Source organism: Talaromyces amestolkiae, assembly GCF_001896365.1.
Source record: "Talaromyces amestolkiae strain CIB chromosome Unknown scaffold27.1, whole genome shotgun sequence".
Taxonomy (NCBI): domain Eukaryota; kingdom Fungi; phylum Ascomycota; class Eurotiomycetes; order Eurotiales; family Trichocomaceae; genus Talaromyces; species Talaromyces amestolkiae.
Window position 1 is genome coordinate 27,947 of NW_024468063.1, and position 12,287 is coordinate 40,233.

General features: G+C 45.5%; 4 protein-coding genes across 4 annotated transcripts; 2 read left to right on the forward strand and 2 right to left on the reverse strand.

The window, feature by feature from the left end:
- Positions 1-618: 618 nt before the first annotated feature.
- On the forward strand, positions 619-2,193 carry BHQ10_009831 (uncharacterized protein; the record flags this gene model as incomplete). Its single annotated transcript, XM_040882789.1, has 3 exons — positions 619-727; positions 780-1,552; positions 1,606-2,193. The coding sequence occupies 3 exons, from the start codon at positions 619-621 to the stop codon at positions 2,191-2,193; spliced, it is 1,470 nt and encodes a 489-aa protein (XP_040738333.1).
- Positions 2,194-2,652: 459 nt separating this feature from the next.
- Positions 2,653-3,824, forward strand: BHQ10_009832 (uncharacterized protein; the record flags this gene model as incomplete). The annotated part of the gene is made up of 4 exons (XM_040882790.1): positions 2,653-2,699; positions 2,768-2,861; positions 2,930-3,187; positions 3,243-3,824. The coding sequence occupies 4 exons, from the start codon at positions 2,653-2,655 to the stop codon at positions 3,822-3,824; spliced, it is 981 nt and encodes a 326-aa protein (XP_040738334.1).
- A 45-nt stretch (positions 3,825-3,869) lies between these two features.
- Positions 3,870-5,816, reverse strand: BHQ10_009833 (uncharacterized protein; the record flags this gene model as incomplete). The annotated part of the gene is made up of 1 exon (XM_040882791.1): positions 3,870-5,816. The coding sequence occupies one exon, from the start codon at positions 5,814-5,816 to the stop codon at positions 3,870-3,872; it is 1,947 nt and encodes a 648-aa protein (XP_040738335.1).
- Positions 5,817-9,016: 3,200 nt separating this feature from the next.
- Positions 9,017-10,248, reverse strand: BHQ10_009834 (uncharacterized protein; the record flags this gene model as incomplete). The annotated part of the gene is made up of 2 exons (XM_040882792.1): positions 9,017-10,095; positions 10,146-10,248. The coding sequence occupies 2 exons, from the start codon at positions 10,246-10,248 to the stop codon at positions 9,017-9,019; spliced, it is 1,182 nt and encodes a 393-aa protein (XP_040738336.1).
- Positions 10,249-12,287: the final 2,039 nt, after the last annotated feature.

Genomic DNA, 12,287 nt, shown 5'->3' on the forward strand with positions numbered 1-12,287 from the left:
GAATAACACAAAAGTATATAGATAAATGATTAGTATTGTCAGTTTTAGATCAGTCATCGTGTTTATTTCACCATATATTTGAATGTCGGACATCTAGTTATTTGGTTATCGTAAGTAGACCCAAATTAAACTCTATAATACTCGGTGTCCAATTTCTGGGAAGTCGTTAGAGTCGTAAGTGTTTATACAAATTCATTTAGCTCTATTGCATATCATATCACCTGAATTACTAGTACAGCCTTTAAAAGCCAACCAAGGCCCGGCCCGAAATGTATGCCCTAACACCATGAATTAGGTTCTGTAAGAGCCACATCGGACCAACAATGTTTCTAGTTCGCGCGTCTTGCAAAGATATTACATACTATGGTCAACTAGGTCGAGTCATTCTAGAGAGACGAACCCTAGCCAACCCTTATTTTTCTCCGGATTCTAGACTGTCCCCCCCACGCTGCTCTCCACGGAAACAGACCGGACCCACCAATGTTGGAGAAGGGCTCCGTGGGGGGAAGCTGTGCCTTGAAATAAATTGTTCTACACCGTCTTTACTATTGACTTCGTCTCTTCTTGTCGTCTTGATAGACAAAGAGTGGTACTATCCCGATAAAATCGAGTTCCATCATGACTGAAAAGAACAAAACTGTGCAGATATCGGGAGCGGACGTTGCCCAGCATAACTCCAAAGACTCGTGCTGGATCGCCGTCCGGGGTAAAGTCTACGATATAACCGGTGAGAGAGGTTGCTTTTAATTCCAAAAAATCATGATTCTAACAGAATACAGACTTCCTGGACGAACACCCCGGCGGCGCCCGCGTAATCCTTAAATGCGCCGGCCGCGATGCTACAGAGGACTACGACGCCATCCACCCTCCTGAACTCATCGAAGAAACTCTCCCAGCCTCAGCATTCAAAGGAACCGTAGACCCGGCAACCCTTGACCGACCAGCATCAACAAAAAAGGGCGTGAAAAATGTGCAAGAAGACGACAAACGTGATTCCGACAGTCCCCCACCATTAAGCGCAATGCTTAACGTCCGCGACTTTGAGAAAGTTGCCGAGCGCCACTTGGCCGAAAACGCATGGGCTTACTACACCGCTGGTGCGGATGACGAGTACTCCAAGGCCGAAGCTGAGCTCGCATATCGCAAGGTCCTATTCCGGCCTCGTATACTGCGAGATGTCGGCAAGATTGATACACGAACACAAATCCTGGGTCACGACGTTTCGCTGCCGATATACATTTCTGCTGTTGGTATTGCGAAATTTGCGCATCCTCAGGGTGAATGTACACTAGCGGCGGCGGCGGGCCATGAAGGGATTGCGCAGTTGTGTGCGACGAGGTCAAGTATGTCGATTGAGTCGATTATGAAGGCGCGAACCGGTGGACCTCAGCAGCCTATTTTCTTTCAGTTATATATGCACAAAGATGAGAAGATATCGGAGGCGACTATACTTAAGGCTGTTAAAGCGGGTGTCAAGGGGATCTGGTTGACAGTAGATTCGCCGGTGACAGGGAAGAGAGAGAGGGACGAGAGATTGAAAGCTAATGTTGATGTATGTTCCTCGAACTGCTTAATTGGGAATTGATCATTGACAATAAATTATAGGTCGGCGAACAAAACAACAGTATTGGGGGCAAAGGCCAACCCGTACAAGGAGTCGCCAAAACTTTGGCCAGCACAGTCGCACCCTATCTCGACTGGAACACAATATCCTACATCCGCAAACTCACCGACCTACCTCTCGTCATCAAAGGTATTCAATCTGTCGAAGACGCTGTTCTAGCCCACAAACACAAAGTCGACGGCATCGTAATCTCAAACCACGGTGGCCGCTCGCAAGATACCGCGCAGGCGCCTCTTCTCACTCTTTTGGAAATCAATAAATATGCTCCTCACCTCATCAAAGATAAGAAGATGCAAATTTTCATTGATGGAGGTGTCCGACGAGGTACGGATGTTGTCAAGGCCCTTGCTTTGGGGGCTACAGCCGTTGGTATGGGCCGACCGTTCCTGTACAGCATGGCTTCCGGATACGGAGAAGCTGGCACTCGACGAATGATTGAAATCATGCGTGAGGAGATTGAGCAGAATATGGCTCTTGTCGGTGCGACCAAGATATCAGAATTGAGGAGGGAGTTGCTTAATACGTCGCGCCTGGAGAGGGACTTGAGCACGTTTATCGCCAAGTTGTAAAACATTGCGTTTCGTTTATCATTCTGTTCCTAGCCAGCTCTATCTTTGCAACATTATACTCCATTTTTCTGGTGATTTTGAAATGGATCTCGTTCTAATGACGGCTTCTTGATTGAGGCATCGCCGTCTACGTAGTCCACTCTAATATCACTGACATCCAGGACCCCCATTCTATCTGTAGGATGTTCAACCATCGACGAGCAAAACAGTAGCTTGTCTTAACATGCCAATCGCCTATCGGGATTCTCGCCGATTTTCCGCCGAAGCCGTCCTTGGGTCACCCCACGCTCAATAACCGCCCGAACGCGGGGGTCATTCTGTCAGTGCGGGGAAGTGAATATTTCTTTTTATTGACAAGTCGATGCCGTTTGCTCAATGTTACTTTTCTTCGGGAAAATAAAAAGTATGTGATAGTTGTTTGTAAACAATATTGAGATCTTCAAGTTATTTTGAATCAACATGGCATCCGATGGAAAGATAGACGTTCTTCTCTATGGCTTGGGGGCGTAAGTTTTACATGTTCTCACCACGATTAGAGAATGAGACAAATTGATCTAACATATAAATGTGACAGTATCGGCTCTTTCTACGCTTTTATCCTAAGCCGCAATCCAAATGTCAGACTGAGCGTCGTCGCGCGATCAAATTATGATGCCGTCAAAGCCAATGTACGTTCGTGTTGAAGACGATCCAAACCCGACTCTCCAGATAGATCAATTGACTGATTTTTGAATAGGGCTTGATTATGGACTCTCAAAACCACGGCAAACACACCGTCATTCCCGAGAAAGTGCTCAAGACCCCCGCCGAAGCCGGTCAGACTTATGACTACATCGTCTGTGCCCACAAGGCTATTGATCAAGATGCAGCCGTCAAGGCGATTGCTCCCGCCGTTGATGAGGACAAGTCCACGATCGTTATTATCCAGAACGGTGTCGGAAATGAAGAACCATTCAGAAATGAGTGGCCCAAAGCTACTATCATCACCTGTGTCGTGAGTCATCACACACCGTACAAACTCCGTTGACTATTACTAATACCAAAAAAAGACATGGACAGGCGCAACCCAAACCTCCCCCGGTTACGTCAACCACACCAAAAGCGAAGACATGCAAATCGGCCTATTCCCATCACCCTTATCCCCTTCCTCAACGGAGCAAACCCGTCTCTCAACATTCTCAACCCTTTTAACTACCGGCGGCACAAAATTCACAGTTTTAGAAGACATGCCCCTCCAACGCTGGGAGAAGGTTGTATGGAACGCGGCTTGGAATTCATTGACTTCTGCTACGCTGCTCGATACGCATAGCTGGCTGACATCCAGCCCTGAGGCGATGCCCATGACTAGAAGGTTAATGAGTGAAGTCATTGACGTTGGAAGGGCATGCGGCGTTAGCACTCTCGAGCATTCGCTAATCGATCGACTAATTGAGAAGATTCTTGCGATGCCGCCTATCGGATCAAGTATGAGGACGGATACCGTCGCGGGCCGCCCCTTGGAAGTAGACGTCATTTTGGGATATCCGTACAAAAAGTCCAAGGAGTTGAAGTTGAATACGCCAACACTTGACGCGATTTATGCCGTTGTGATGGGAGTGGATTATAGATTGAGAAATGGCGTGAAGATTTAGTGTCAATAATCATGCGTTGTCATATGTCTATAGATTCATGCCATATTAATTGTTGATAATCTCATACCACATAGCATATTCGGTTTTTATGCATTTCGGTTCCCATAATGACTCTTCATTCATGGACCAATTCGGAGGCCCCTTGGGATGTTTCCCTGGAAGTCCTTCGGGGATGTCGTTCTTGTCACCATTAACGGGATATTTCCTGCCAGGTCGACCGTAGCCGTAACCATACTTTGGTCCGCCACCGCCAGGACCGGGCCAGATTCGACGCCCCGGTTGATCGATATTATCCATTGGCCACATGGGAATAAAGCATACTTCGTCTTGCGCGCATCCGTCTTTGCAGTAAGTCCATTGGTCGACCCATCCGAGCCAGGCCATGAGTTCTTCAAGACCGGTTTGCCATGAATTAATCCGGTTGTACAGAGAGGCAGGAGCGGTGGTGATTGAAGGAGAAGACGGATGGCCGTCGAATTGGTCATGCCATTCCCTTTCTACTGCAAGGCCGACGTTGACGATCCAGAGGCAAATGTTTCCCAGCGTTTCTTCGACAGAGGACATTATTATTGATTCTTCCGGGGTTAGAGGGACAGTATTGAAATCAGGCGCTAGAAGCCTGGTATACTGATATTGGCACTTGGAAAGGGTTTGATGCTGCAATATCGACAGTTCGTCCTGGTCAGCGGACTCGGTAGGGTACTCGAAATAAGGCATCAGCAAGAAATGGGTATGTTGTCTCAAGCCCATAAACCACCTTTTCACCGCTGTCGAGTTTTTCATGTCTATATTTGATCGTCTATCAAAAATCGTGCTTAGTTGTTGGAGACGAGGTGCATATCGTTGTACAATGTCGTTGGTTACCGACGTCCAGTCGATTCCTGTGCAATTTTTGGTAGCGGAGAAACCGACTCCTGATGTCTCCAAGTTGTTGAAATTCAAGCTCTTCAACACTCGCTCTGCAGCATCGTTCATCACGAGCGCATCGGTTTCACTAATATTTTGTAAAGAATGATATCGTTTACGCCTTGCCAACTGTTGCAGCGCGGCTTTTCGGTCGTTTGGCGTGTCTGAGCCCACCCAATGTCCATTCGTTGTAAGATTCAGCTTCTTGCGTTCTATGATCGCTCGTTCTATCTGTTGTTCATGGTATATAGGGTCATAAAAAGTTAGAAAGCCACACGTCAGTGGCTTCACGCGTGTTTCGCCTCGTCCAGCACCTCTTCCGGTAGAGCCGTAATGCCAGGTCGCACTCTCAAACCAGCCCCATGTCTGACTAGCAAGGAATGGTTCTTGGCCACTTGACCTCCAACTTGGTGGCATAGGAGGCTGGCCTGGTTCTTTAGAACGGTCAGGCGGAGAGGTGTCTGTCGGTAGCGGATAGTAACCAGGAGATGTGTTGGTGTACTCCGGAGTGAATGCTCTATCCACAAAATTTTCGGCGTTTGAATCATGTCCCTGGTCTTCTGAAACGGCATCATCATCCACCTCCCGCAACAACGGCGCCGTAACATTAGTCTTCGTCAACAATCTCACCGACGGACTCGTAAAATTACACCAAATCATCTCAAACCCCGCATTCATCCTCACAATACCCTCGACACCCCAGCCCAGACCACCAAGACCCTTGTCTTGAACCCATTGACATAATCCCGATGCACGATTATACTCATCTTCAAGACCTCTAAATCGACGACCATCGTCCACATGCGGTCCGGTCACATTACCATAAATGAACAGCATCTGTGTATCCATCATTCCGGAACCAAATAAAGTGGCAGACTCGCCGTCGAAGTATAGGCAGCCTGTCTGTTTCGTGGTTTGGTATATCAGGATATGAGAGTTGCGTTCGGATCCCATGATGCCGTACGACATTTCTCTATTCACCATTAGAATATCGTCTATCAAATTCAGATTTAGAACAAGGGAGGTAGTACACATCGAAAGCAACCCATTCTGGACTTTCCGGCATCTCGCCATCTTGCCGGCCATGATACAAATTGGTAAAAGGAGGTATATGGCAAGGAACGATGCTATGTCCAACGGGGAAGAACGTATTGGACCATTGTTGAAGAAGGCTATTCACTGAAGAGAATATGTGTGGGGCCGAGGAGGAGAAATTGTATTTCCAATGCTTTTCAAAACCAGCAAGATCATCTTGACCAATTTTTATAGGCGTTTGGTCTTCCGATTTGGCTTCTTGACTCCATAAAAGCACACTCCACAACAGGAGTGTAAGAAACTGCATTCTCTCTTTTCAACCACGTTTCACTATAGCTTCTTGCCGGTATCATGATCCTAGACCGAGACTGCTAGTATTCGGGATGAAAATGTGAGAAAGCTGAAGCTGTACATATATTGCGGGACGCGTCATTTCTTTATCTCCAACGAATGAGAAGCTGGATATTGTCAGCCATTCCTATCTCAGAGTAGTGTCAAGCTTAAAAATCATCCCGTTGTTGACAAAATAACTTGACCTGTTTCAACTACTACTAATCTTTGGGATCGGTTCATTTTGAAAAAATGACATCAAATAATGCCTAGTAGATGATTCCAGGCACCGCGGCCTCAATACTTATTGATAGTATTACTATTACTAGTACTCGCGGAAGAATTCGGAGAAGCATCAAGCCGCATCATTCGTTAAAAATCTCAGCGCATCATAGTTTGAAAGAACAATTTGGCCTTTATTGCTTTTTGCATGCGGTCTAGGACCAGGGCAGCCAGTATAAGAGATATAGTTGAGATGGATTTGATTGAGTTGACCTTCACAAACCCTCAAAAATAAGAATTTTCCAGTCACCTCTTTTATTTTCAACCGATAAGTGAACTCTTGCTCAAACTCAACACGATATTTTATGGATTCAGTGCGCTACCTTAGGTGAGTCTGAAACATGCAGTTACCCGAAAGAATGTCTCGTACACATCAGTTACCCGCTGTTTCAAGATAAAGTGTGCATTGTCGTTTCACATGGAGGATATGTGTGCCTCTCTCCAAATGATGGGGAACCTTTTATCAGTATAACAAGGGAGGGCATCACTCCATTGCTCTTGAAGATACATCGAAGGACAGGAGATAGAAGATACTACACAAATCGGAATGGGAAGGCCACTCCACAGTGTGGGCGGTGAGAAACCAAAGGTCTGTGCTAATTAACCTCTTTTCCGACTGAAAAGCTGACTGGCTTTTAGTGAGGACACTTACGCTGCCGTCAAGATCGCGAAGTCGACGTCATGGAGACATTGGCAGCGACTCAGCTTAGACCTCAGCATGTCATGTGCATGATCGATTATTTTGATCCTTTTCCGATAGCAGGTTGCCCAGTCATTTCGCCAAACATATTGCAAAGCAAGCCTCTGATCGAATTTTACAGTTTGCATCAACATTCAATCGACCATGGGAGGTGGGTCCGGCATGAAGATAGAAACTACCTCATGTAGACCTCCACACTCGCAACTTGGCCTTCGTGATGCTTCAAGAAACAATTTACCGGAAAGGTGCATTCATCGAAGCGTTGGGGAAGGCGGAAATTGGGCATCTTCGAAGAACAGATGGGAAACCACTAGAAGTTGGTGCACTAGATAATATCGTTTCGACTTGCTGTATCCACATCCTAGTCTTGATTGTCTCATGAAATCAAAATCGTTAACTTTGGAGAATCATAATTGTAAAGCTCTGCATCACAAACCCTTTATACGCCACTAACGGTTCGAGCACCTGAAATTATATTTGATGACCTCTTGAATCATTGTTGTTTGACTTATGGAGCATGGGTTTTTTGTTAAAAGTCCTAGCCGGGTACAAGATAGAACCGAAAATATCGCCGACATTTTGATAGCTCTTTAATTTATTCGTAGGCCAGACATCCTTTGATAGTATCATGAAATATCCAACCATACTTGCTAGTCGAATGCAAGAGATGGCAAGTGACCCACTGCCTACGATATAGCAAGATTCGTTTGAGACAATGAATAGCGGACCTATAGAAGAAACCGCGGCCCCGTCATTGCAGGAACGGCTTGAAGAATTGTAATATGACGGTGAATGTGAGGAATCTCTGAGCAGGGAGATGTTGTCCAGTTAGGAAAAGTTTTTGGACGACCGCTGCGATTCGAGCCGTCTAGCCAGGCTTCGACAAAAGGGACATTTTGAATGACCCTTAATTTGGTAATTCACGATATTCATCAATCTTTCTTAGCTCCGACAGAAAAATTGTTAACATGATAGGCCTAGGCCACATATTAATTTAAAAGGGTATATGTCGTAAAGATGCCCGGAGGATTGTTATGCTGGTATTCACTCGTGAGGGTAATGGGGTAACAAACATAACGTTATGTTCTTTTATTCACGAAACTATAAGACAACCGAAGGCACGCATGAAATTTGTCTTTCAAGTACACTTTTGGAAAACGATTCTCCACGTATATAAGAACCAATCTGATCTTAAGCGCAACGCTGCTCAACCAGTATGTCCCAAAACAAGGCGTGCAGGCCTACAGAGCATAACGTTTCTAACATTTTCTCTCGCTCAGGACAAAGACAATCTCAATAATGTCTGAACACAATTACTCCATTCATTCTATCATTGCCGCGTATGGCATTGGACTCGCCCCTCACGGCTACTACTTCGTGAAGATGATGGCCAATGCAAAAGGGCAAGCAAGCAACACCCTGTATGCGCTCACTTCCAGATTGATGGGTTAGCAAAAATACTGACTCATAAACTTGACAGACCGCGAGAGAATTTGACCAATTTGAAAGGTCGTATTCCTGCTCAAGTGTGGGATACACTTGCCAGGGCGCGCGGAGCACATTTGAATGCTTTGGAAAATTTGCCCTTGTTTGCTACGGCGATGGTACGCTAGTCTTCTACATTTCCTCCTATTGCTTCGTACCAAGGGCCTTGACTAATAGAGAGCTTTTAGCTAGCAGGAAATCTGGCGAAACTCCCCTCAAGTGAGCTGAATACTCTTGCCTTCGAGTACATCGGCACAAGGCTGTTGTATACCGCTGTTTACTTGGGACTTCGATCGGAAGCAGCAAGTTACTTGCGGACGGGCGTTTGGGCATGGAGTATCTCGATCCCTATCTGGGGTCTTATCAAGGCAGGAAGATCACTAGATTCTTCATTTTAACCGATGCTTCACTTGGGTCAATGCCTTTGATGTAAAATACACTCATCTGTTATCCCTCAAAGCTGATAGGCCTGCAACGTCAAAGCCTTTTCACCTCTCTTCTTTCTAGCTTGATTACTTTCCAATACAATTTCTGTGTCAAATGCCCACCACCAATTTTCGAAGATTAACTGACCAATCTCCCATCCGCAAGCCTCGTATGGATCTCCGCCATGGACTCTGACACCCTCGTTGCCATCATCTTCCATATCCTGCACCAACTGAATAAGCCCCATGGGACTTTGTGCGGTCTTAGGTCGTAGGTTTGGTGGAAGGTTGAAAACTCGAATTAATTTGTCTCTTGTGCTTGGCCAGGGGAGAAGGTCCAGGATAGGATGATGTGGGAGAGATCTTTGGGTGGTTGTTGGACGCAGATGGTATGGTAGCACTGAGGTTGATGACGAATCACTAGCCAACGTCAAAGACGGAGTATGTAGAGAGGAAGGAGATGCTCCTGTTGATGAGGACGAGGACGAACAATTCTTAGATGTGTCTCCTCGATAGAAAGGGCTAATTGCACTTAGATCCCATATTAGGTCGGCAATGTTTAATCGTTGAGCTACTTGTAAAGCCGCATTGAGAAGAACAAGGGATGGAACCTCTAAAAGATGATCGTCGGGGAAAGTAAATGTTGCGGTTTCCGAGCTTTGAAGCTCGGTGGAAACATCTACGTTAGAGGAGAATATATCGTCGCTGGAATAGTCCGGGGGACCATCTATTGGTGCACGCTCATGGCCGAGATCGAATATGTCTAAATTTGAGTCTGTTTGATCAAATCCAGACAAGGAAAAAGGATCGTTCATCAGGCAAGGCTGTAGTTGCGAAGGTGAGGTAAGAAACATATCAAATTGATTGGAGGGTATGACGAGCTGCACATCATCCAATTCGTTATTGGTAAATTTTAGAGATGAAGCAGAGTCGGCCGTTATTGTATTACGAGCTGTGCCACTGTTTGATTCACTAAGTCCGAAGGCTGAGGCTTCGTGCCGACGAGGCACTGTCACATTATAACCGTTTGCGGTAGAGTCTTCGTCCTGGAGGCCATTACTGTTTGCCCGAGACTCTAACGATCGCAGACGCTCTTTCCTTCTTTGTCCTGGTTGACGGATTAGCAACTATTAAGATAAAAGTGACTTAGTAACCTACGGTATCGTCTTTGAGCTAGGACATTCAGCACTCGCTTGCGTTCAGCAGAGTCATCGGCAAGTTCCGGGACAACAAGATTCTTGGTCTTATCTTTCCCAGCCATGTTGCCAAATTACAAAAAAAGGTGTCCTAGTATTGAACAGGGTTGAGAAATGACGACGCGTCGAATGTATCAGTAATAGTAAACTCATACGATGGAAATATTTTCAGAACAGTCTTGTGATCATCGACCTGGTAGACACGCTGAATACGAACAAGACGTCCTGCCGATTGGCTAGAAAATTTCTTGGAGCGGTTGCCACGCGGTCTCTCAAATGCCCGATCTCCCTTACTTTGAGTTTCTCGGGCTTCTCATGGCTGGCTTCGAAGTGTTATTATGAGCACCTCGTTTTACATCAGTTTGTACTCACCGTGACCAACGATGTAGACATAACTCGAATTCCTGCCAAACTTGCCTAGCTGACTACACGAAGGCCGATACATATCATCCTCACGGATTGCTCAGAATATTTTAAGTTTATTACTTTGTAAAGTGTGCCCGGGTCTGCACTAGGGCATTACGAATGGTCCGCAACATAACGTTATGTTTGATTCCCTTGCCTAAATAGCATAACGACATCGAGTTTTGCTTCCTTACACTTTTAGCTATGATTTATATCGCTCTATCTTTATATCTAAGTCATTGAAAGAATGGAATAAGGAACTCTAATGTGCAATACCCAGCGATCATTTCAAATATTCACAGCCTTCGAAAACGAGTCTCGAACTAATCTATACGAAACACAATTCATCATCCGCTATTTCTGCCACACACCATGCCCTTCTTCCTCAGCCCCTTTGGTAAGTCACGACTGTTCTACCGTGATTATAAACCAGGTTCTCGTCCTACAACATATCGTGCAAACCCACAGAACCAAGAAAGTGAGGAACGTGCATTGGTTCTCATTCATGGCTGGCCATATTCTTCGCTTGCCTATGAAGAGACTATGGTTTCTCTATGTGAGACGCATAGGTTTCGATGCATAGCCCCAGACCGAAGAGGCTTTAGCAAGAGCGAGTGGAGTGAGCCTGATGCGATAACCCTGAAAGATATCCGGTGACATAACTTTCCTAAAGAGGATACAGTTCGTCAACTAAATTAGACTACTGAAGTATAACTGTCAGCTATCCGGAAACTCCGAAGATAGTCAGACTACCTCGTACAAACTAGAATGATCGTCGTCTGTCAAAGTAATGAAATAATTAGTTACATTGCTGGTTGTTACTGTACATTGCAGATTACCGATTCAACGCCGATAGCACTTGTCGCCTTGGAATCGGCGGGTCTCCGACTTGCGGTAGAACTCTTGTAGACAAGCAACTTGCGTGAGCCATGATGGAAAAGGGCCTCCAGGCTTGTCAAAAAAGTTTTCAGGTCTTTGTGCAGCTACTACCAACAAAGGCACTAATGTCGTGTCAACATGCATACTCATGTGGTTTGACTAAACCCTGATTACTCAACAGAGTAAAAGAACCCCTCAGTCATTGGGCGGTTTAATATCAATTGTTAGCTCAACTTCCGCCTACTGAATCTTAAAGATGATAATATAACATCCGAATCTGAGGATTCAAGGCAGTAGGGCGTAGAAAGTAATAAGTCTACTTACCCGCATTTCGCTCCAGATAGCCATCTTTTACGTCAATTTCTGTTGTAAATTGGTCTCACTGGTCCTGGCGAACCACTCCCATGCAGTAGTTGGCGCGCAGGAACCGGGATACTACCGTTCAGGTTTTGGACCAATAAAAGCGTGAATCAACAACTACAGGCGTCGGACAGACTCCGACGCCCGAGAGCTGAACAGACGCGGGTTGGTTGGATTTGCAGTTGAAATAAATCAGAAACAATATATTGTGGAGAATCTGCAAGGCCAGCGAACGGGCTGACGGATAAAAATCTCGTTTAAATATCCGGGCTAGTCAGGGTATAGTTAAACTAGTAACATTCCAATCATCATCTGTCGTTGGTAAATCTAGAGTCTGTTGTTGGAAAATCTAGAGTATGGAAAGTGATCATGGTCTCCTAGAAGATATAGGATGAAATATGCATAATGATAAGGAGTGAAAGTGTTTTGTCATTTATGTTGCTAATCCACCTCGCTAACA